This window comes from Vipera ursinii (genome assembly GCF_947247035.1).
Source record: "Vipera ursinii genome assembly, chromosome: 3".
NCBI classification, from domain to species: domain Eukaryota; kingdom Metazoa; phylum Chordata; class Lepidosauria; order Squamata; family Viperidae; genus Vipera; species Vipera ursinii.
Window position 1 is genome coordinate 179,328,025 of NC_139516.1, and position 25,643 is coordinate 179,353,667.

Here is a 25,643-nt window from a genome sequence, read left to right on the forward strand (position 1 = left end):
AAAATAAGCAGGGTAAAGTCATGTCTTCAGTTAATGACCATAATTGGGATTAGCAAACCTGTGGATAAATGAAGCAGTCATTAAGTGAGACTTTACGTGACTGTGACAGATTTATAGCCTCACTTCCATGGTCATTAAATGAGTCACCATATGTCATTAAATAAGTCATCACATGAATCCAACTTGCAATATTACTGCTGGATTCTCCATTTACCATCTGTGAGAAGCTGGCTGTGAAGCATGCAAATGATGACCACATGACCATGAGATACTGCAATATAATAAATGCCTACTAATTGTGAAATGCCTGAACCTTAATCATGTGACTGCAGGAACATTGCAGTAGCCATAAGCAGCGGGGGGATTCAACTAGTTCACACCACTTCGGCAGAACTGGTAGCTAATTTTTGTTGCCCAGGCTCAGAATGGACTTCTGGAAGCAGCATCCACACAGAACCGATTGTTCACATATTTGAATGCCACCACTGGCCATAAGTGTGTGGACCAGTTGGAAAGTTACATTTTCAGTTGCATCATAACTTTGAACAGTCACTAAATTGGACAATCATTAGGTAACTGTAGACATTGACATTTCTTTTAAGAAACTGAGGCCAAAATATATCATCACTATCTTCAATGTTAACATATTTTAAAATATATAAATAAGTTGGATACTTTATTATTATAAACCCTCCTGTAAAAGTTTTTCATATAAAACAATGTATCTATATATTTAATCTTACCACACTTAAAAAATAGAAAAATACAGACACAAAGGGACCTTTGAATAAACAGGCATAGTTGTAAAACACTGCCTCTATGCCACCTTCACACTATTAGGTATAAAATGCAGATTTTATCATATCTAGTAAAAAGTTTTAATCTTTTTATTCTCTCTCTTAATAATGTTCGTCAATATTACTTCTAACCATTCTGATGTAGAAATTGAACGAAATAAAAATTCCCACCACAAATACTAAATTCCTTGCAGTAGTTGAAGTCTTTGTCCTGAGAATGCCGATCCCTACTCATGTTCCTTCCCTCTTCATACTCCAGCCTTGAAATTTCCAGTTGAAATCTGGCAAAGTCGAATAATTAACTCAGATCTAATAATTTATCCTGCAGTCTGTCTATTCAGCTGTTGATAGAACTCTAATCAGCAGATGTTTACCTAGATTACCTTATTCAGCAACAGTGGTAGATCAAAAGCAAACTGCTGCTAAATCTGATCTATGTGTCTATCAGATAACAAGTCCAGGCAGTAGCATCTCCTTAAATACTAGACTTTTGTGTGGTTATGGGGCATTATTAACTATGGTAGCTTTATATAGTAGTCCTTGTATAGTGGTTTCTTTCTAGTGTTACTGTCTTCTGGGAATACAGAACAAATAATTGCTTATCTACCTCTTTCATTATTATGCTAATGTCACCTTATGAATCTCTGTTATTCAGAGCCAGCTAAAGGCTTTGGTAGGTGGGGGATGTGTGGGATTTCAGACTTGCAATTATCTCTTCATTCAGCTGGATTGTAAAAAAATCTAGCCTCCCTAGCTGAGAATGCACTGTGGACACATTTTCCACCATATCCAGAATAGGAGCAGCTCCAAGGAGGCCAATTTATCTTTGAAACAAAAGTCTTTAAGTAGTACCTTAGTCTGCTCTTTGATCTTCCTTTCTACTCTTTTCCTTTTATGTTGCAGTTTTCAGATTGTAAAGGACAGAAGTGGTCTTATTAATTTTTATAAGATGGTCTATGATTCATTAGGGATGAGTACAAATCATACGTACCTTAGATATCCATCAAATTATTTTACAAGTCTCATGCTTTTTTAAAAAATCTACATCATCATTTTAATAGGCATTGTTTAATAGGTATTGTTTAGTTTTAGTAATATTTTTAATAATCCTTTGCATCTTGTAATCTTGTAATGTAAGAGCATATAGTCATACTTACTTCTCATACTTATTAAGATATAATTTTGCCAAAAATCATTCATATGCAATAATATCAGCATTTTTTTAACTGATGGCAGACTATGAAAACTAGCATTTAAGAAAACTTTCATCCCTTGCTTATTTTAATACATTGGATTTGGAAAGGAAAACATCGAGTGTTACCAATAATCCATTTGCAGAATTAGGGTAATCTTAGAGTAAACACGATATGGTAGAACCGAAAATGACATATCTCACACCATAATTATTTTGTAATGACTTGAAAGGCAAAACAATTTATTTTTACATTAATTCTGAATTTAATGTTTTGTTTCTAGGCCATTAATCTAAGCTTTGAACAGATGTTTTTCATTCACTGCGATCTAAAATCCACATAAAATCATGTATATTCATAGTGACAGGAAAAAATGAACATCCTACTTAAGTTATTTTTCCAACTGTGGGAATGTTCATATATAAATAACATTCCCAGAGAGGATCATGGAAGAAATTGTATTTACATGAACATACTAGGGCCTGCTGAAATGGGTGAACAATTATAATAATAAATAGGGTCTGATTCCAGGAGGAATAAATGTTTCACACATTAAAATGACCAAAATAACAATCTTTATTGAATAACAACAAACCTTGGAAGAATGCCATTCTTCTGAACAAGTTGTTACAGTTATACCATAACAATTTTTGTAATCTCATTTTAACAATAGTTTCAGATTGGAAAAATAACAACTTTTGCCAAAGGCAATTATTATTATTATTTATTAAACTTATATACTGCCCTTCTCCCGTAGGACCCAGGGCGGTTCACAAGGCAATTAAAACAATATTACAATACAAAAATTAATAACAATTAAAATAGACTAAATTTTCCTTAATTAAAATCTAAAACCCCTATAACTCTGATTAAAAACCCAATTACAATAAGTTAAAAAATTAAAAAAATCCTCAGTCCTGGCCGGAAAGCTCAAAGAACCAGGTCTTCAGGTCCCGGCGGAACGAATGAAAATCAGGGGCAGTCCTAAGCTCTACGGGTAACTGGTTCCAGAGGGCAGGCGTGGCCACAGAGAAGGCCCTCCCTCTGGGTGTTGCCCGCTGGCAATCTTTTGCCGCCGGCACCCTGAGAAGGCCCTCCCTGTGGGAGTACACAAGACGAAGGGAACTTGATGCCGGCAGCAGGTGTTCCCTCAGCTATCCCGGACCGAAGCCATTTAGGGCTTTATAGGTCATCACCAGCACCTGTGGTTTAAGATGGTTCCTGACAAACTAGAAATAATTCTAGGAAATATGGAGATAATATAAATTGAAAAAATGTAACTGAGAAAGCTAAAACATACTAGCTAGTCTCCTAGCTTTTATTTTGCACTAAGAATATTCGTACAAATTCCCTCAAATGCAAAGTTATATAAAAAGAATTATGAAAAATTATGGGGAAAAATTCAAAAAGAATTGGAAAGCTGGAAAAATTACAATTGTCTCTATTGGGAAGAATTGCAGCAGTGAAAATGAATGTTTTGCCTAAATTTTTATTCTTATTTCAAATGATACCTATTCTTAAAAAGGACTCAAATTTGGAGGAATGGCAAAAGGGTATCAATAAATTTGTATGGGCAGGGAAAAGGCCACGAGTTAAATTTAAGATTATGCAGGACACGCGTGAAAGAGGTGGTCTCAAAATGCCCAACTTTAAATTATACTATGAAGCTGCTGCTTTGTCAGCGATAAGTGATTGGATTAATTTAACACAAGGGAGATTATTAAATCTTGAAGGCCATGACTTGTTATTTGGCTGGCATGCATATTTATTGTATGATAAGAAGGTAGATAATGTGTTTAAGGTGCATATTTTTAGACATGCTTTGTTGAGAGTTTGGAAAAAGTATAGACCTAAGTTAAATTACAAGATACCTTTATGGGCAATACCGAAACACGCAATAGAAAATATAAATGTTGGGTTCAAACATGATGTGACTACATACAAGGAAATCCTAAGTTTGGAGAGGAACGTATGGTGTTTGAAGCCGTATAATTTTCTACGAGAAGAGAAGATTGTTCAAACCTGGTTTCAATATGGTCAATTACGGGCCAGGTGGAAAGAAGATCAGAAAATTGGTTTTTCAATGACTGATGAAAATCTGGTAAAGCAAATTAGAAATCAGGGTCCAGCACATATCAAACGGATATATCTTGCATTGATAGAAATTGACTCAGAAACAGAACTTGTTAAAGATTGTATGATAAAGTGGGCTCAGAATATTCAAGAAGTTATCACAATGGATACTTGGGAAAAGATCTGGGTGAGGAACGTAAAATTTACGCAAGCCCAAAATTTAAGAGAGAACTTTTATAAAATGTTTTATAGGTGGCATTTAGATCCTAAAAAGCTTGCAAGTATGTATCCGAACTATCAACCTAAATGTTGGAGGTGTGGTGGCGAAGACGCAACGTACTTTCAGATATGGTGGACCTGTAAAAAGGTTAAAGCTTTTTGGATTAAAATCTGGTGGAATATGCAGAAGATATTTAAGCAAAGGATAAAGTTTTGTCCGCAATTGTTTTTATTGGGCATAATTACGGATACTACTGTTGTGGACACTAAGTTGATGTTGAACTTAATTACGGCAGCAAGACTTTTAGTAGGTCAATATTGGAAGTAGGAGGAACTGCCAACTATAGAAGAATGGACTTTAAAAGTTTCTGACCTGGTGGAAATGGCAAAGATATCGGCTTATTTGAAAGACCATTCACAACAACATTATATTATGGAGTGGAAAAAGTGGATTGATTACATCCAGAACAAATATGGGACCAAAAAGTTTCATTTAGCATTTGTATAAGTTTTGATGTGATATTAGTATTGCTTGTAGTCATTTTATATGAGCTAGAGTGCGATAGACTTAATAGCTTATTGTTGTTAGCATATGGTTGTTTATGATTGTTTTTACTTTTATACCTTGTATTTAGCTCTGAGAAGTCGGGGATGGGGGAGGGGGGAAGGGGAGGGTGGAGGGTTAGGGAGGGCTAGGAAGGGTTGGGTGGGGGGTGGGGGGGAGGGATTGTTAAAGATAAAATGTATTGAAAAACTTTTCAATAAAAAAAAGAATATTCGTACAAATTGACAAGATTGTGTAACCAAGCATATATTTTTGAAGGTCTCGCAATTGTAAACTATATAAAAACTTAATTTTTCATTTTTTGCAACAACAAACAATAGTTATCTATTGGAATAATTCAGCGGGCTTATCTTTATTATTATGGGGTGTTGCATAGTCAATTTCCTTATCTTTATTATCCTTCAAGGTAATGAAAGTTTTGTGACTTTTGACCATTTATTAAGAGTCCACTCAGGACATATAATCATAGGGTAAATTTAAACAATAGGTTGTTTGCACATCCAGATCCATCTCTAGAAGAATATTTGACCTAAGAAGTGAAATTAAATACTCCTTTAGGTTTCTGGTTTTTTTTATTTAGTTTATCTAACTAGATCATTTGTGCTTGATGGTTTTTAAAAGCATTATAATGATACATTTAGTCCAGGCTTGCCAATTTAAAAATGTTTTAAGATATCAGAAGCATAACTGAGGACAGGAGTCTAACTATATGATCATGCAAATACTGTGACTTTTATCCTATGACTTGCAAAGACAGCATTTGACTGATAATATCATCATGTACAAATCATTTTTTTGTCATCATGGTTTGTGATGAATGCTAAGCTACTTTTACATTTATTTTTCAAAAGTTTACTTGATTTTTCCATTAAAATGTTCAGGGTGGCTTAAAGTCTAGTAACAAAATAGCCTCAATACCTAATGGGGTAATGGTAAGGGGGGATGGAGAGGACAAAATTAATAAATATTTCAGGTTAAAGTAGGATTTTTACAGATTTATAATTTCCCATTGGAGATCAGGAAAGAGAGAACAGAGAGTTCAAATAATACCTTTATGGTGATATGTATTAAGAAATATTTTGGTATTCTAAAAATAAAATACCTTTAAATAAACCTTTTATTTTACTTATAGTTACGTAGAGCATGAAATGCATATGTATGATACATTTATGCTAACCTGATTCTGAAAAGGGAGTTTTCTGTAAATCCCTAAATTTTTGGGAGTCAGGATGAGAAGAAAAATAATTTACTATTTATGGCTCCAAGATATATTAAGATCTATTTCTCTTGGTAGTGAGTTCCAGAAATTAAATTAAATTAAAATAGAGACAGAAATGCTGTTCCTTTATCATTAACAAGGTAGCCTATATACTGTTAGGATGTAAAAGAAAGTCCCTGAAGAAATACTTAATGAGGCAAACAGTTTTATTTGAAATAAACATTTTAACTTTTTCAGTTTCAAAGATACCTCATGCTTTAAAAGTTGTATAGAACCATTTTATCTGATCTGAAAATGAATTGAAGTCAGTGGAGATTTTATAAGCTCCTAATATCCAGTTTCTGTCAACAGCCTAGAAAAATCTTTTGGAGCAGGTGAATTTTCAGACACCTGTCAAGGACAGTACCATGCAAAGAACTTGGCAGCAGTACAATTATGATGTAACTGTACCACCTGGCCACCTTGAGTTTTATATGCTATCCTAACAAAAAAGGTAAAAGCTCATGTATAAAATGAAATTGAATAAAGGCCAGGTCTTTTGGCCACGGATGCTGCCTGAATGTTCATAACTCAGATTCAGAATTAAGTCCCAGAGCAAAACTGCATTATGCTGTAACTTTGTGTTAATATGGTAATATCTAATCCAAGAAAATAGAAATATAGAAATAGTTGGACACTCAGTGCCAATAATTAATGTCAGCATGAGTCACTATCTTTTGAAACTATTTAAGATGACGTAACCAAACCAACAAGCTACACATTAAAATACAAAGTGATTTGTGAATATTAAATGAATAAACTGATGAATTTGTACTTTATTTTTTGCTCTAAGATATTTTATATTGACATCATTTCTTAAAAATACTGTAAAAGTCTAATGTTCTAAATTCTACATGGCTTCAACACCATCATTTAAAGATAATTATAGAAACTTTTTTCAGGAAGAGTTTTCTAAAGAAGGTTTTTAAAACAAAGATTACAAAAGGCACAGAAGAAATAAGATAATCTTTTTCCTTACAATAAATTATAAATTAAATCATAATGTTTTATATTTCTGCAACAGAATGCATATTATATTTGCATATATATGGGTATATCACGCACCATTCCTTTCAAGCAACCCAAGGATTAATTTAATGTATTTTTCACAGTAGAAAAATAAATAGTTTAAGGAACATAAGCAAGTGCCCCAGTTCTTATTTAATGACAAACTTTAATAAGTATTTTTTTAATGTTAGCAGATATTATGACCAGTTCTTAGATCATGAATTGCAGCACTATTTATTTTTAATCCACTTTAAAACAATTAATTATCAATGACATTTTAACAGAAATCCAAATACAGTCAATAACACTACCTTGCATACTAATAGATCATAAAAATAAGAAACCCATAAATTTAAACTTATGAATAGAATATATATGATTTCTCCCTAAATTATAGTCAGTATCAATGTAGAATTATTCTACAAAAATTATCATTTTGAGATCCTCTAATTAAACTGATGACTTTAAAAGATTTTCCAAATTGTTGAATTCTTTTAGCCTTAAAATGAGCATCAGACCTAAAAGGTATATGCTATTTCAATTAAACTTAAATGTCTATGGCAAACTGCTTCCAAAATGTTGCCAAGAACACTGCATGGAAATCTCTGCACTGTTGCTAAAAATTCAGACTATCTGAAAGGCACAGACACACAGAGAGTATTTTAAGGAATAAGTCATATTACTACTTTAAAACTTAATTCAGTGAGAAAGTGTTTACTGATGCCAATGTATTCAGCATAACTGTCTGTTCCATCATAAATAAAATATAAACACTGGAGTGTAGAAATCTCATAGATACCAGTGTTTTTTTAAGACTGTAGGATATTACAGAAAAATCATAAGATAAAAAAATGAAAATGATATTGCTGCAACTGCATAGTGTCAAATTTCAGCATTTTATTTATTTAAAAATTTATATTGCTGCCTACTCGCACATGGCGACTCAAGGCGGCTTACAGAAAATGAAAACACAATATAAAAGAAACAAAAATAATAAAAATAATAAACTCCACCCACCATCCCAGCGACAACACATTTATACCAGCCATTTAATGCAGAGTTATAATTATTTTTGAAAAACATAATTCTAAAGCCCTATGCTTGCATCAACTTGCTGTCACTATTTGAGAGTGTAAGTGTGCAGATCTAGTAAGTTTATTTGCAATTTCCACAAACCTGCAGGCATAATACCAACTGCGAGTTGGCTAGAGAAGAAAAGAGGGAAAGCAAAGGAACACATTATTTTTAGGATAAGAAGCATTTCAGCTCATGTCATACCATACAAACTAAAATGCTTTGCACAGGTAATAGCTGAAACAAGCAGAGATGTATATGGATAGATACTGTTCTTACCCAATAGATAACAAACGAAAAGGTCAAAAATATTGTATTGCAAGCCCATACATAATTCAGTGCTTTCAGATAGCCGAATAAACTGATGCTGAAAACATCATGGGAGCTATAGTGTTTATTCATTTCTGCTTCATGTTTAGTTTATCTAAAACAAAAGAAACTTATGACCTTACCACTGGTCTACCTCAGAGAAAAAAAGTAGGTGCCAGAAAATCAGGAAGATCCAGAGCCAAAGGGATCATACTACTAAACTTACAAAGGTTCATCTATTGCCGATTAAATGAAAAGGGACTCAAAGCTTAATGCAGAGGGAAACAAATCTTTTTTTAAGAATTTGAAAGTCTCAGATAACTGCCCTGCCATTGTTTTACATTTTTTCATGCCTCTATACTTCCTCGTTCTGCCTGAGACCAGATGTGCCAAAATACTTTAATAAAGAGTGTTGTCATACTCAGCAAGAAGCAGGAAACATAGGTAATCTTGTAAGCAGAAATAAAATCCCCAAATTTAAAACATCTGCATATATTTTCATTAGACCCAACATCTATAACATAGCCACTTTGCCTATTAATCCATCTATCTAACATCTATCTATCTATGACCTATCATGAATAAAACTGATGATTTCACTAGCATAGCATGCCTGCAATTTCAATATTTGTTGCGGCATGCTGTTTTCCAAAACTATGTTAAAGAGTAGGTGCAAAAACGTACCACATATTTCCCCTGTTTTCAACACAAGATAGATAGCATACACAAATTATTTACTCTAATCTATTTATGTTCAAAATTATGGAATAGGGATAATCAGTTTTGGGGGGAGGGAAAAGGGAGGGTTGAAATACAACACAAGACCCCTCTGATCAAATAAAAAGTCTCTGTAATCCAGTATTCTGCATCATAGAGCCAATACATGTTTTTCAATGGTACTTAAACAGAACATAAAGCTGTAGCTCCATTCTAATGTTCTTCCTGACCATCGTACAGGGGTCTTCAAACTTGGCCCTTTTATGACTCGTGGATTTCAATTTCCAGAATTCCTCAGCGAGGCATGCTGGCTGAGGAATTCTGGGAATTGAAATCCACAAGTTATAAAAGGGCCAAGTTTGAAGACCCCTGCCATAGTGGCTCTGAATTTATTGGCTGTAGCTACAATAACTAGTAAGCACTAATACCTCTACCTTTCATGAATCTGTTGAACGCATCCTAAAGTCAGCTAAGTAGTGACTATCACCATAATTACAAGTAGCGAAATCTATAGGTTATATTGCTTATCTGAAATTGCTCAAAATATTACTCCTTATAATATATCCTAATTAAAGGAAATATCATGACACACAGCAATAGTTCAGACATGTTCAATTGGAATCCTAATACTTGATGCTATACCAGAAACTGCTTTTTGTAAGATCCCTGTTTCAAAATCAATTTTATCGGTCGAGTGAGGAACTACTACTCAAAACAATAAAACTTAGAAGTCATATTTGATACACAGTGGAGCTGACCAAATCCCTGAAATGTTGACATTTAACAATTAAATTAAGACATTTATGGTCAGTTATAACGGTATGCAATTATTAAAAACATATGGATGAATATTCCATTTTGATTAGGAAAAACTATAAGCTAATGGGCTCAGGATCAAGATAGAATACTCTTTCAGCTAAATTTGGGCTAAATTATATATTGTATAATCAGAACACAAACAGAATTTCACATATGAACTTGGTCAAGTTATCTTGCATTGAAACATGTTTATGTTTGTGTGTGTGCAAAATGAAATTGCCATATTGGCAACACTTGAAAATAGTGCTTATTTTAAATATTTAAGATACAAAGTAATATTTTTTATGTTAACTTGCTAATCTATCATTGAATAGTTTCTTTCATAAATAAAATTGGAATATAGGACAGATGTTTGAGAAACCAACATTTAATGGTTGTTTGTACACACTAATTTCAAGTAATATCAGCTCATCTATTAAATAAGGTACATTTTGTTAGATTTGGGGAAAAAGAAACATCAGGGAATATTTAAAGGGCAATTGTTGCCAATTAACTTTGATCAACAAAAGTTGTATGCGAATCTTCAGGATTCTTTTGCCTGCCCAGAATAATGTATATTTATACTTTCTAACAAAATAATACTGTGTTGATTAATGCTTATTGGCAATGCTCCCAAAGCTTGTTTAGTGGTTCAGTTTTAAATAAACAGCTGCCTTTATTATGACAGAAGCAAAATTTGACTGTCTTTACCTGTGTTTGAAATTTTAATGAAAATATCCAAAAGTCTGTTTTTCCATTGTTAAATGAAAGAAACACAAATTGGAAACTACTATTCACAACCAAGGAAGTTCTTTTAGAGGGGAAAAAGTATTAAGACCAAAGATTTTAAGCATTTGATATGGTTCTAGAAAGTTTGACATTACAACTAACTGCTAGAATTTCCTACCGCTCATCCAAAAGTCTACTTATGTTTATTATTTACATTAAACATTGTGAGCTGAAACATTTATCATCACAACTACAAAAGTATGAACTGATTACTCAAGTTTCATTGTGCTATTACTGTGCTATTGATAAAAAATATGTTCTTGTTTTGTTGTTTTCCTAATCTTAGCAACCCAGACTTGCAATTGTGAGATGGATGGCAATATAAAACAATGTAATAAATAAAATAAATTTTACAACAAATACATCATCCTCAAGATACATGACAAAAAAATAATAGCATAGTATAGAATTGGGGAAGACAGAAACCCAGTTTCTTACAGGCATTTAACATATGCAGTACTACTGAATTCACGTAATTTCAACACAGTTTCTCACTCTGATTTGTATTAGAGCAAATGACCTAGGCAAATTAATTTAAGTAATTACTAGGAAGATAGCATGCTTTCTTAATAACTACCATATGGTTACATTTTAATATTTAAAACTTAAGTCAAAATATTAATATCTTAGTAACACTAAATAAAATTATGATGACCATTAAAATTTCCAACAAGTTTTGCAGATATTCTAAGCATTAAGACCAGAAGTAATATGATAAATTTATAGTTTTGAACGAATATATATATACAGACAACAGTAGATAAAGCTTGTTTTTTTAAGTGGATAATACAATTGATTTGAGTGGTTTGGGTAGACATAATGAGAAAGAGGAACCACAGGAACAAACTGTCTAGATATTGTAGGGAAGGAATTATTTGTGGAGAAATACCAATACGAAGGAACAGAAGAATTGTATCTATCTCAACCTATGCCAGGAATCCAATAGACAGCTACTTGAAACCAATGACAAACAGTGGGTAGCATATTAGTTAGCTACACCTAGAAGCAGACAGCTGATTACCATGAAATTAGTATAAATAAACTGATAAAGAAGGACTCCAGAGCACTAATTTTTTGCCAATGTAAGTCCTCTCTTAAGTCCTTTCATAGAAAGTAGTGATCACTCGGCCATTATTTAGTCTTTCAAAAATTCTGTGTGCCATTCAAATAATAATTACTTACTTCTAAATCATTAAAGAACAGATGCGTATCTGCCAAGTTGAAAATCATCTCCTCCATCCTTAGTCCCAGTGAAACAGAAGTAGGGGGGTCCTCATAAAAGAAAAGAAAGAAAAAGAAAAAAAATTAGACTTATCAAAGAAAAGAAGATAAATTGTTATGGTTTAAATGCCTTGAGAGAAGAGGAGTACTTTTATGGCCCCCAAACAGTGTTCTAATTACATATTATGTGACAAAAATAACAAAAAGGTAATAATAAAACAATTATATGTACTATGACAACAAGGAAAGGCAACAAGTCATTAGAGCTAAAATCCTATCCTATCCTATCCTATCCTATCCTATCCTATCCTATCCTATCCTATCCTATCCTATCCCTATTTATTCTATGCCATCCCATTCAACTGCACCCTACCCTACCCTAGCCCAACCCACTCATTATTTTATAGTTTTTGAAGTAAATATTTACATTTTTTCTTAACAATGGTATCTGGATAGGAGCTGTGGTGGTGCAGTGGTTAGAATGCAGTATCAGAGGCCAACTCTGCCCATAGCCAGGTGTTCAACCCATCCTTCCAAGGTCAGTATGAGGACACAGATTGTTGAGGGCGATATACTGACATTGTAAATTGCTCAGAGTGCTCTAAAGACTATGAAACGGTATATAAGTTTAAGTCCTATTGCTATATAATAGTTCAGGATTATAGTATTGTTCTGGAATCTTTTTAAAAATGACAAAAATATGTACTCTGATATATATTTCATTTATTATATTAGTGGTCAGTAGCACCACCTTACAAACCTTTAAAATTTTAATCCTAAACTAACTTTAATATTTTAACTTTAATTTTATATACTCTTTTAAATGCTGATATTTTACTATACACAGCCCAGAGTTTAAGGAATATGGTGATTTAGAAATGTGAAATATAACATTAAATACATGCAAACAATAGACTTTAAAATAGGTCTACCATATACTTCCTTGAAAAATTGGCCTTAAAAATAAAAGAATCTTTACAGCTTTAAAAAGGAGCCAATAGTATACAGTTTCCTTGTGGACACCCTACTAACAGATGCTTCCATGTGCAAGCCTTGAAGAAAACTGAAACTCTGGTTATGCAGAGCACCAGCTTATGTAAAAGTCTACATGATCTCAGATTACTGCTCAATGGATGAATACTACCATCTTTTGAGGCATGCCCTGACATCCTGTTAGAATATGAAAATCAGTGAAGTCACTGTAAAGCACTGATTTTTTTTTCTTTTTTTATCAAAGATGTTTTGACTGAGTAGGCCAACAAAAAACTCATCTGGAAGTTCTAAAGTTGGAAACTGATTTTGTAGACATTGTTATATCAGAAGCATATTTTATGTAATATGCCTTAAGATACAGTGTTTCATGGCCTCTTGTTTGGAACTATGCAGATGGCACAGGTTTTTTAATCCTCTATATCAGGGGTGTCAAACTCAATTTCATTGAGAACCGCATCAGCATTGCAGTTGCCCTCAGGGGGCCAGGTGGGTGTGGCCTGGGTGGGCATGGCCTACTGGGTGGGTGTGGCTAGAGTGCGTATGGACTACTGGGTGGGCATGGCCAGCTCTACATCGTTTGCATCAAGGGTGCCTATGGGGGCCTAGGCAGGAGTGGGACAGATCTGAGGGTCTCTGGCAGAAGGAGGGTCTCTGGGCCAGGGCCAAGGCAGTGGGGGCTGTTCCCTCACTGTTTCCAGGATGGCTTCATGGGCCGCATGAAACCACTTCACGGGCCGGATCTGGCCCCCGGGCCTTGTGTTTGACATGTCTGCTCTATATACAACTTCCTGCAGTTGTCTAGAGTCGCTTCTACACGAGATGGGTGGCACATCAACCGACCAACCAACCCAATAAATATTTTTGGTCTTATTATCCCTTTCTTCCCTAATATATATACATAAGGAATGTTCACATATGGAAGAAACAATTTAATTCTTACTGGAAAAAGAATTGCATATATAATATTTTATTACATCTGAAGATAAAGTTGGAATAAAAACCAAAAACAAAAGCTGAAAGGAGTTACAGTTTTATTTTCTTGGATTAAATCCCAGTGAATTCAGTGAGAAGATATTACACTAAAATAAATATTATGATCAGCCCACCCAAGGTTTTTTTCCCTACTCCAATTTAAATGTATTACTGCCCAATCCATATTAGGATTATTACATAAAGAGATATGGACTAATATTTCATTATAGTCTCCCCTTTTCTTAAAGAAAAAAATCCTTAACCACAGAGCATTCTTGACTTCTAACTAAAATACATTGGGGTGCCCTGTATTTAATTTAAACCTTCCACTTGACCACCAGGCTCAAGGTTGACTCAGCCTTCCATCCTTCCGAGGTAGGTAAAATGAGGACCCAGATTGTTGGGGGCAATTAAGCTGACTTTGTAATAATGCCGCTTGGGGTGTGTGTGAAAGCCCTAATAAGCAGGCATATACATAGAATGAAGGCTACTGCTAAGCTTGTAAGCCGCCCTGAGTCTTCGGAGAAGGGCGGGACATAAATGGAATTAAAATAAAATAAATAAATAAATCCGAAAATGGAAATGAAGAGAAGGAGGAGGAAAAAGAAGAGGAATAAGAAAGAAACAGACAGCAAATGCCATCTCTGCAAAGAAGCTGAAGAATGGACCACTTATTTAGCTGCTACAAGAAGACCGCACAGACTGATTAAAAACAATGGCATGACAAATCCCAAAGGTGCTTTTTCACAAGGCAACTGACAAGTGGGCAGCAGGACTGTGATTCAAAAACCAAGCCATTATGGCCTATTATAAATCCGAACCAACAATATGAAGCTACTTAAGCGAATGTTTGAATTTTAGAATTTATCCAAACTCAAATATTGCTGAACAACTATTAGCAAATAAAAGGAGATTCATTATCAGAAATAAAATATTCAGGAATGCAGAACTGGAAGAAGTTTAGAAAAATTGTGACAATGGAAGACCCAAAAACAATATAGGTAGTCCATACTCAACAACTATTTATTTAGTGACTATTGGAAGTAACAATGGCACTGAAAAAAATAATGTATCACCAGTCCTTGCACTGATGACTGTGACAACATCATGGTGATTGTGATTTGGATGCTTGGTAACTGTCATGCATTTATGATTGTTGCAGCATCTATGGTCATGTGATTGCCATTTGTGATCTTTCCAGATGACTTCCAACAAGCAAAGTCAATGGGGAAGCCAGTAGAAAAGGTTGCAAGTAGTGGTCATGTAATGTTGAATCTAACAACCATGTAATGACTGTGTCAAAAAAGATCATAAAATTGAGGGTGGTTATGTGCTATCTTATTTAATAACAATACCACTTGAATTTTCTAGTCCCTATTGTGATCATAAGTCAAGGACTACCTACAGTAGTCTACTAGCTACAGTAGTAGAAAAAACTGAGATAACAATTGGAAATATAGAGGGAATAGCTGATATAAACAATAAAAATGATAACTTAGAAAATGATTTTCCAATTTTTGGCTTGCCTGGGCCACATCAAGTGAAGAGGAATTGTCTTGGGATGCATTTTAATATTTAATATAATTAAGGTATATAAAGAACAAATTTTATTTGTTTATATTTTTTATGATCTTATGGGGTCACATTATACTTGTCCAAGGCTGTATGTGCCCCATGGGCCACAAGTTGTAGAACAAGTAATAACAAAAGAACTAGTACAGATCAGCACAGAAACAACCTATGAACTGACTTTTTGACAAGAAGAAAAAAAAGAAAAAAATTACGGCATATGCACAATCACTAGTAGGAAGACAAACTGCTAGCACAAGAAAGTGATGACCCCCAAAATGAAAGATGAGTATAAGATGCTTGCAAGGGTCAAAATAACATCTATCAAACAGACCAATCAGCTTGCCCATAGTATAGCAGTGGTAGTTACAAAAATTGAGTAGCAAAATGAGAAAAATCAAAAATATTCATATTTAATCCCAAAGTGGAGATAAGATTGGAGGCCAAAATAAAGAAATTAAGATCAGATGCAAGTAATTTAAAGAATATGAAAGAGCAAAAAGTGATGAATGTAAAGATAACAGTGGGCAACATACAAGATTATTTGGAATAAAATAACACTTTTACAGTAGAAAGAAAGGAAAATAAAAGGAAAAGCAGACATACAAAAGGATCTGCGAAACAATACTGTACCTTAAAATAAATATATTTTGGATTATTAATCATTGTCTTTCAATATTATGTTCACATTTTAGAGATTTTTAGACTGTATAAACTGATACATAGCGTAAAAATTGCAGATTTGGAATATATCTGAATATAATGATATACAAGAGTAGAATTGTAAAGAAATGAATAGAACGCTTCTAAAAAATGTGACTGAAAAAGTCTGGAGATAATCTAAATTATACCTAAGTGAGGTAAAGTAAGCTAGTTAAATGCTAGCTATTCAAGTAGCTAGCGTCTTGCAAGTAACTGTTTTACATAACGGGATCATTAAAAACAGGTAATTATTATTGTAAGAATCAATCATATTATTTTGCTTAATATTTAAACTTAGCAAACCATAACAAGTAAAATGGAAAAATAATCTATATAAAGTCCTATTTGTAAGTTTTCAAAAGATAACTAATTCAGCTATTGTGAATTAAAACAAATGCTAGATACGTAACTGTTTACACTAACTGAGAAAAGAAATCTTACATTCATAACTTCTGGTTCCAGTGGTGAACAAAGTTTGTAGTCCTGAATTCTTGCTTAAATCTAAGCAATTGTCTACACAAACTCCATTAATTTAATTACCTCCATTTCTCCCACATTCAAAGCGACAGAACCCTATTATTATGATTAATATTGGTTTTCTACTAGATTCTCATATTCACTGAACTAGAACAAAAATTTATCTTCAGTATATTTTGAGCTGATTGTGTTTTAACCCTATACAAGTCTTTGGAGATAAAATATCTTTGTTCACTTAGACCCTGACAGAGAATCTAAATATTAAATAGCACAACATTTTTTTAAGGGTTGTATTCTTGAACACAAAAATAATAATGGCTAGAGCTGGCTAGTAGACTGATATAAAATAATGTAACATTAGAATCTTAATCTTTGTTATTTTAATTCATTTCTGAATAATTATTGCAAAATTAAATGTTTGAAAAGTGCAATGAACCATTTAAAAAGTACTATTTATAAATATGAATGGCATTATTTATTATGATTTATTACTACACACAGGGCTTTTTTTCCTCATAGAACACTTAGAATGGCATGCCGGCACCTTTTTTTTTTGCAAAAAAAAAAAATATCTCCCTCTATTGGCTTTAGGAGTAGGCAATCCTGGCTCTTTTTTATGACTCATGCACATCAACTCCTAGAAATCCTGAGCCAGCCATGCTGAGGGGAAAGAGAGAGGTTTCCAAGCTGAGACATGCTGGCTCAGGAATTCTGGGAGTTGAAGTCCTTGAGTCATAAAAAGCCAAGGTTGCCTACCCTGCACTAGAGGAGGACATTAAAATTATTTACAAGGTTACTTCTTTAGGAACTAAAGTTTTAGAATCTAAAACAGCTAATTCAAAAAAGCCAGCAGGAAAGAACCTCACATTTTTCATCTGCTTTCTGTCACTTTTTAATTTTTGTACCCGGTTTTTTATTATGTATTGCCCTGTTCACCACCCTGAGTCCTTCGGGAGAAGGGCGGTATACAAATTAAATTATTAAATTAAATTAAATTAAATTAATTTTGGAAGGTAAAATTAGATAACAAAATAATCTATTTCCTATGTTAACATCTCTGCAATGAAATCAATAAAAGTAACAGGAAAGAAATGAGACACATTTTTCTCAATGTAATATGTCTAATTTAGCTGATGCTAGAAAAAATAGTATCTTTTGTACACTCTTGAAAACCATTTTGAATCTATAACCATCTATTACAACTAAACCACTTTAAATTAACTAAACCACTTTAAATTAAGAATGAAATATTCTTAATTTGGACTTTATTTTTACTGTTTGGACTGTTGTGTGTTTTGAAAAATAGATTATTTAGAATCTAGTTATGTTGCACTTCAGTCTTTAAATAATTAACCTAGTATATACATAACAATATATGATGCTCTGAGCCACAGGGGCGGGGGTGCAAAGGACGGGCGGTGATGCCTAGCGAGACACCGGCATCGCTTCCACTGGCAGCACCTCTGAGTTCTGGCACCTTTTTTTTTTTTTTTTAGAAAAAAAGCACTGACTACACACATTAGTATGTCATCTTAAAATCCTTGCTCCTTTTGTTTTCTGGTGAAGTGGGAGTTGAAAAACAGGAAAGTTCACTTTTTGTTCCTGCCTCAGCTTATTTTCCAGTTAGCTGGAAAGTCCGAATTGAATACTTCTGTGGGCTTTCCCCTTCTTTTTATGTAACATGTTATGACATATATCTCCTACAATCAAAGGAACAAAAAAACCTTCATATTAACACTACAAACTTCAAATGATGAGGTGTTGAACCAAAAGTACCGCTACATAAACAAATTATCAGAATTTTAGCTAAGTCTGTTCCATAGTCTTCTTTTAATGCTCTTCTGCACAGTGATTTCCTACCTCTTTCAGGATCTGAATCAAATTAGTTTCCATTTAATCTAAACTGGCAATCAGTTTTCTCTTTGAAGAATTAAAAATAAGTGTTTGATAATGAGACTAGGAAAGCATCAATACAAACCCTGGCATTCATTTACATTTTACTTTTCCTACTTTCCAATTCTTGTTCCATTTTTTGCATGGGAAATTTGGGCATCAAAAAATCAGTTCCCAGGTAGGAGGACCTGTCCACCTCACAATGCATCTCAGCTAGTCACTGGTGAACTAATAAATAATAAACAAATAGCCACAGATGCACAGAAGGCATCACTGCATATATTTAAAGAACATCTCCCACTAGTTCTATACTTTCTTTTCAGCAAAATATCTACACAGCTGTTAGTTATTGTTGCAAGTGATTTATATTCAAGGTAGTGCTCACAGAAAACTGTTTTTCAACAGCATTCAAATTATATACTTTATTCTTGAAAAAATATAATAATTCTCTCCTCTAGGGATTTTACTGCTATCACGATTAGTATGAAAAAAAATTATTGAATGAGTCTTATAAACAACTTTTTGTTTATGTCCACATCAATAATTATATCCAAAGTTATGCAAGTAGCTTTCTGATAATGTAGACTCGCTACTTCAAAACCTTTTCTTTGTGTAACTCCCGCCAAGCTTTATTCAAGGCTATTGCTGAAAAATCTGAAACCACACACTTTTCTTTTAGGACTGATGGATAAATAACTGGGAAAAAGTGTTATTTAGATTATAGTAATATGTAAGTAATGGTCTAACCACAGAGTAAGAGCTTAATTTACACTTATCCTTATAATCTTTGTAAAACAAAATTGGAAATATCATACACACACACACTCACACACACACACACACACACACACTTTTGGCTTTGTTCTTTTTTATTTCATTTTTCTTTATTCCCTTCATTCTAGCTATTAGTTATTAGTTTTTATCTACCTTCTTAAATTGTTAATGTTATATAAAATGTGTATATCATGTTAACTTTTAGTGTGCAATAAGTACATTTAAAATAATAAACTACTATATAGATTTTTACTGTAGTAAAAAGAGGATAGCAACTATATCTATTACACAGTTAATTTTTAACTGTATCACCTACTTCAGGCTATACATATCTGTGCCATTTTTAAACAGAGACGCAATCCTAAATTGAATCGTTTGTTATTTGTCTGAATTTCATTTCTACATGTAGCCCTCAGATCCTATCATTCAGTCAGCAACCATTCAAGCCTACAACAGTGTTCAAAAATTAGCTTCATGGCCCAATTATAACCTTTGCTATATGCCTCAGTAGTGATTGCTATTACAGGTAGTCCTTGAATTACAACTGGTCATTTAATGGTGTGGTCATGATGGCCTCGGAATGGGTACCTTATGCTGTGTAGAGTACTTCCAGATGCTGTAAAATATTGCACTACCCTGCCTCTTGCAGTCACAAGACACATTTTGGGTACTTGGAAATTTGTTCACAATGGTTACCAAGTGTCTTGATCATCACAGCATTGAACAATCACACCATTTGCACTTTTTGCAACCATTTTCTGACAATCAGAGTCAATGGAGAAGCCAGCAGTAAAATTGCATGTTGTGGTCATATGATCACTTAATGACTGTGTCAGTGACTGATAGAACTGCTAGTCCCAAACGTAGTAGTTAGGTGAAGACTACCTGTAATAGATACAACAACCAGCCTTAAAATTGGCAATAATTATATTGAAGCAGAAGATAGATTTCTGCCTTTTAGGATCAAGTATCAACAGAAAGAAAAATCAGCATTCAAGAAATATGCTACACATTAGCACTTGGTAGTAACAATGAAGGCCTAGGAAAAGATATTCATATGCCCTAATAGGTCTATAAAGGTCAGAATCGTGCAGGCAAATTTTGTCTGTGACACTCTATGGAAGTGAAAGTTGGACAGAAAGAGTAGCTTTACTTTTAAAGTAGGGTGTTGAAAAGGTTTTTTTGAGACCTTTATAGATAGGCAAGAAAATAAACAACTGGGTCAACGAACAAATCAATCTTAAGTTCTTCCCAGAGGTAAAAACCATCCTCAAATTATTCTACTTGGGACAAATTATGCAAAGACCTAGCCCTCTGGAAAAGTCTTTAATGCTGAAAATAATAAAATTATGGAGTGGAAGGGACCTTGGAATCTTCTAGTCCAACCCTCTACCCAAGCAGGAGTTCTTATTCTATCCTCCTTAGCTAGCTTCCACCCATTGCTTCTTGTCCTGCTCTCAAGTGCTTTGGAAAATAAGCTCTTCTTTCTGACAGCCACTCAAGTAGACAATTTAGCCATTTACTGTATCATGTCACTCCTAATCCTTCTCTTCATTAGGCTAGACATATCTATTTCTGTTAACTAGACACACCTAAGAAGAGGAAAGTGGTAGTGGTGGTGGTGGAAGAGGAGGAGGAAGAGGAGGACCAGCAGAAGAGTGAGTAGATTCAGTTGCAATGGCAGTAAATGCGCCATTAGAAAATGGTAGAGATTATCATGGAAAAATCTAGCTATGTGGTCACTAAAAGTTAATAACCTGATGACATATAATCCATCCATCCATCAATAAATTATTTTATCATATCATAACCTCTGTACTATGTATAGCCCATTTATTTAATAGCAAGATTTAATTTATTTTTCATTATAGTGGTATATTACTACAGTTTGTAATACTAATCTAAAAAAATAACAGATAATCCAGACAGGCATATATAGAAAGTTCTTTATGTAGTTCCCATAAAATATTTTATTTATGTCCAGTATTAAAAAGCTGGAACTGAACATTTTTTTTATCCATACCATGTTGGATTTACTTCATTTTAAAATTCTAATAACAAATTGCATTTAATAATTTTGTACCTTTTTTCCTTCATCCAGTGGAAAAATAGAGATTTTATCTATTTAGAGATATGCTATTATTTAGAGTGGCAAGTTTATTAAGTATATAAATAAGTTTACTTTTACAATTATTTGGTAAAAGTTTTCTGAATTCACTATCAGCTCCTGGTGACTACATGGAAACATTTGTATTGATTTCTTTACAAAATATGGATATTTCTAGGATGTGATTTCTTTTCAGATTTCCAGAAGGTCTCCAGAACTGACCATTTACTTCCAATGTTTCATAAGCACTGAAAACCCAATGACAATTATTGTTTTTATTTCACTTTTAGCTTCAATACTTCATCCTATTAAACTAAGCTTTTAGTTTTTTCTATAGATTGCTTCTGAATGTTGTCTTTTATACTTACTCTTCCATATCTGTTAGCATATGATCCTGTGAGAAGTGAATGGAAAACGATGATTGTCTCATCCAAATCCCAAATGAATACTCTCTGTAAAAATAAAATCAAAATATTTATACTTGTCATGTTGGTAACTATAGTAGACTTACCTAAAGGAATTGTTCTGAAAGGTGTACTTATTATAAGCTTATCTATTTTTTATTCAATTTCAGACCAATGTCCATGCTATGTCAACAATAATGACATAATGCAAAATTTATCAAGATTTAAAATGGATGGTTGCTTATTAAAACAATCATATCTTTTTCATGTTTATGCAAAGTTTTAAAAAATAATTCAGGTACTGGGATATACTAAGCTCGTGTTCCTCTGCTTTTCAAAATATATCTTCAAAATCATTTCAGAAGTAAACATATCTTTAGTCCATATATATAACTGTCATGAAGTTAGTTCAAGCTAGATCCAAATATTTATAGCAGTAAGGGTAGATTCAATTAATTGTTGAATGTTATAAATTCAAACACAAATTAGACAATAAAAGTTGCTTTTCACCTGCAAACCCACACTCTTAGTTCATTAGTTGATTGTTGTACCCATAAACACAATCAACTTACTAGTACATTAATTGTAATTTAGTTCTTTTTAAAATGTGATATTCAAGGTTTGAACTGAACTACATAACTATATATATATACAGTCATGAAAGAATTACGTAACTGTTTACCTTGAGAAAGAAACAACAGTTCAGCTAGAGATGAATTATTTTGTCGAAGAAAACTTACTTGTAAAAATACAGAAGTGTTGCTAAGTGTTGTTTCAGCTAATTTTACTGTTTTCAACAATTTTCATGAATTCATCTTTGCTTTCCTTACCAACTCTCTCTAACGCTGCTAAAAAGAATAAATCAATATACAAATAAATAGCTGCTTCGCATCCAATACCTCTAGGTCAGAGTCAGGTGGTGGTGAAGGATTGTTATTCCTTCTGCCTCGGCCACGTGATTTACCATCTGAGCTGCGACGCAACCTGTCTGCCTCTGAATCTTTAATGGGTGTTGTAGGAATTGTACTATACTCTGCTGAAAAAGAGAAGAGAAAATTGCTCATATTTTAATTCAATTGTAGCTTTCTGAACTTCATTATTTTAAGTAAGCTGCACAGATTTGGTCAATCTTGTGTATACCGTAGCATTCATTTGTGTTAATATTAGCATACCTGGAAGATCTTTTTCTAATCTTATCCAAAACAATCAATACATAATAGAAGTTCACTTTCTGTCTATTATCAAGGGCATTGCTTAAAAAAATGACTTCCAATTTTTAAGAACCCAAAATATGTTCCAGTTAAGAATATCTAAATTTTGCTGATATCAATTAAATATACTTCTTTATTCGCCATTTTTAAAAAAATTATCACCACAAAAACTTTTATTTTAAGTTGTGCTAGTAATAAATGAGGTGCTAAATTGGTATGGCAATTTTTATAGAGACAAAAAATAAATTTTGGTTATTTGTTGGAGAGATTTGAAGAGATCCTTCCAATTATTTTTTTTCTGAAAAAAAATCACATAATGGTGTTTTTCAGTAGCCAAAAGTACTATCCTTTGTACAAAGGGAATTTGGGACAGAATTTGGTTTCAGTGCTTATCAAAATAAATAGTTAGCACATGTGCGGCTAATTTTACATTCTTACTCATGGCTTAAGCTCATGATCAATTTTAACTATATTATAGGGTTAGTGAAAATAATACGAATTAAGCATTCCCAAAGAGATTTTTCAGGAAGGTCAAGGTTCGTAATACGATAGACTTACAATAATAGTTTCAGTTTACCTTTGTATAATTAATTCAATTTTTTCAAGAATATATATATATCCTTTATATTTAATCAGAATTGTTTTCAAGAAGGCCCATGAGTTCTTTCCTAGAAAGATCCTTCCTCTATCTATTGCACTTATAACCCATAATCAATCTATCATGAAGTAGGAATATTTTCCTTTGGGAAGAGGAGACAAAAGTCTCTCATAGTTTTATGACAATCTTCAGGTGATTACTAGGATGCTTGTTCATTTGGAAGTATTGATATTAGCCAATAAGAGCTACTTGGTAACTTTATAAGAGAAGAATACTAGCTCAGTATCTTAACTCAGCTTAGTGCATACACAGGCACATTCAGCCACCGAAATCAATGAAACAAATTTTCAAACGTTTACTTATCCCGTCTGCTAGTCAGAACAACATTTCTTCAGAGAGGTATAATCTGGGTATGTCAATCTAAGTCCTGACCTTAGTACAAACATAACAAAAACTGGGAATAGAGAAACAAGGTGTTCCAACACATTGCGCTCTCTATGGACAAGTTGTTTTGGGATTGTACCTTAGGTGCATGCTAGTATTGGTACTATCTTTTCTTTAGTACATAGAACAAAAGATTGTTGGAAGGGATCTTGGAGGAATTCTAGTCCAACCCCTTGCCACAGCCATTCTACTTCTATTTGCAGTCTTTGTATTTTGTGATTTTCTCCAGTTCTTTATCTTCTCATCTGTTATCTCCATGAGAACAAATAAAAATAATAATCTTTTGAGTCTAACTTGTTGGAATTAAATTTACTTTAAAGTTATACATATTGTAGTTTGAAATTTTGGTTGTGCATGTAGTTCCCTAAATAGAACAGCCAGAAATACAATTCTACATCTTTTTCCTCTCTGCCCGCCACCAGAAAAACCTGTATGTAATGTTTTGTGGCCAAAGATTGCTTTTCTCAAAATATCTTGTTCTGGAACTATTTTTATGAGCTTATTCAAAACAAATCTCTTTGTTTAAGCATGCTCACATACAGTATAAGCAGCTAAAAAAACTGCACTCTTAGCCCAGCACTTAAAATAGTTTATGTAAGGAAGTCAAACTCTTTAAATACTATTCCTCATCTTGCAATTTTTATTACTGCAAACTTTGACTATTTTACAAGAACTGTAGCAAATCATGCACCTGAAAATTCATTGCTATATAATTTACCTTTAACCCATCTTTTCAGTACTGACAAAACAATAACATAAATTTATATCTTTATGCAGGGACGCGGTGGCTCAGTGGGTTACGACGCTGAGCTTGTCGATCAGAAGGTCGGCAGTTTGGCGGGTCAAATCCCGACTGTCACATAACAGAGTGAGCGCCTGTTACTCGTCCCAGCTTCTGCCAACCTAGCAGTTCGAAAGCACGTAAAAATGCAAGTAGAAAAATAGGGACCACTACGGTGGGAAGGTAACAGCCTTCCATGCGCCTTTGGCGTCTAGTCATGCTGGCCACATGACCATGGAGACGTCCTCGGACAAGCGCTGGCTCTTTGGCTTTGAAACGGAGATGAGCACCGGCCCCTAGAGTTGGAAACAACTAGCACGCATGTGCGGAGGAACCTTTACCTTTTATATCTTTATGCATCCACTATGTTTATTGAGACAATAAAATAGAGCAATTACCTGCTGTAGGATCTGTTACAGCTTGATTTGTGATGCCAGTTGGTGGGTCTTGAAGTTGGTAAGTTGCATTGGAGGAAGGAGTTGTCGGGCTAGTGTTGCTGCTTGCCATATAATGTGGGGGATACGGAGAGCTATTATAATACTGTGCATATTGACCCTGGCCAAAGGTGGGATAAGATGGATATTCCTATCAGAGGCAAGGGAAATGCTGAATTACACTTTCCATCAGCATGCAATTACATTTTATTTACTTCTAATATAAATTCAAATTCTGTATGCATTTTCTGTTACCTTAGCTT

General features: G+C 33.6%; 1 protein-coding gene across 1 annotated transcript in view; it reads right to left on the reverse strand.

Annotated features, from left to right (window-relative positions):
* Window positions 1-25,643, reverse strand: part of EYA1 (EYA transcriptional coactivator and phosphatase 1) — an 84,404-nt gene that overhangs the window by 23,616 nt on the left and 35,145 nt on the right. Inside the window, exons 10-13 of the mRNA XM_083359380.1 lie at window positions 25,345-25,531; window positions 22,812-22,948; window positions 21,877-21,960; window positions 11,983-12,072 (exon numbers count right to left, since the gene is read on the reverse strand). Coding sequence (XP_083215506.1) covers window positions 11,983-12,072; window positions 21,877-21,960; window positions 22,812-22,948; window positions 25,345-25,531 — 498 coding nt within the window. The remainder of the gene's footprint in view (window positions 1-11,982; window positions 12,073-21,876; window positions 21,961-22,811; window positions 22,949-25,344; window positions 25,532-25,643) is intronic.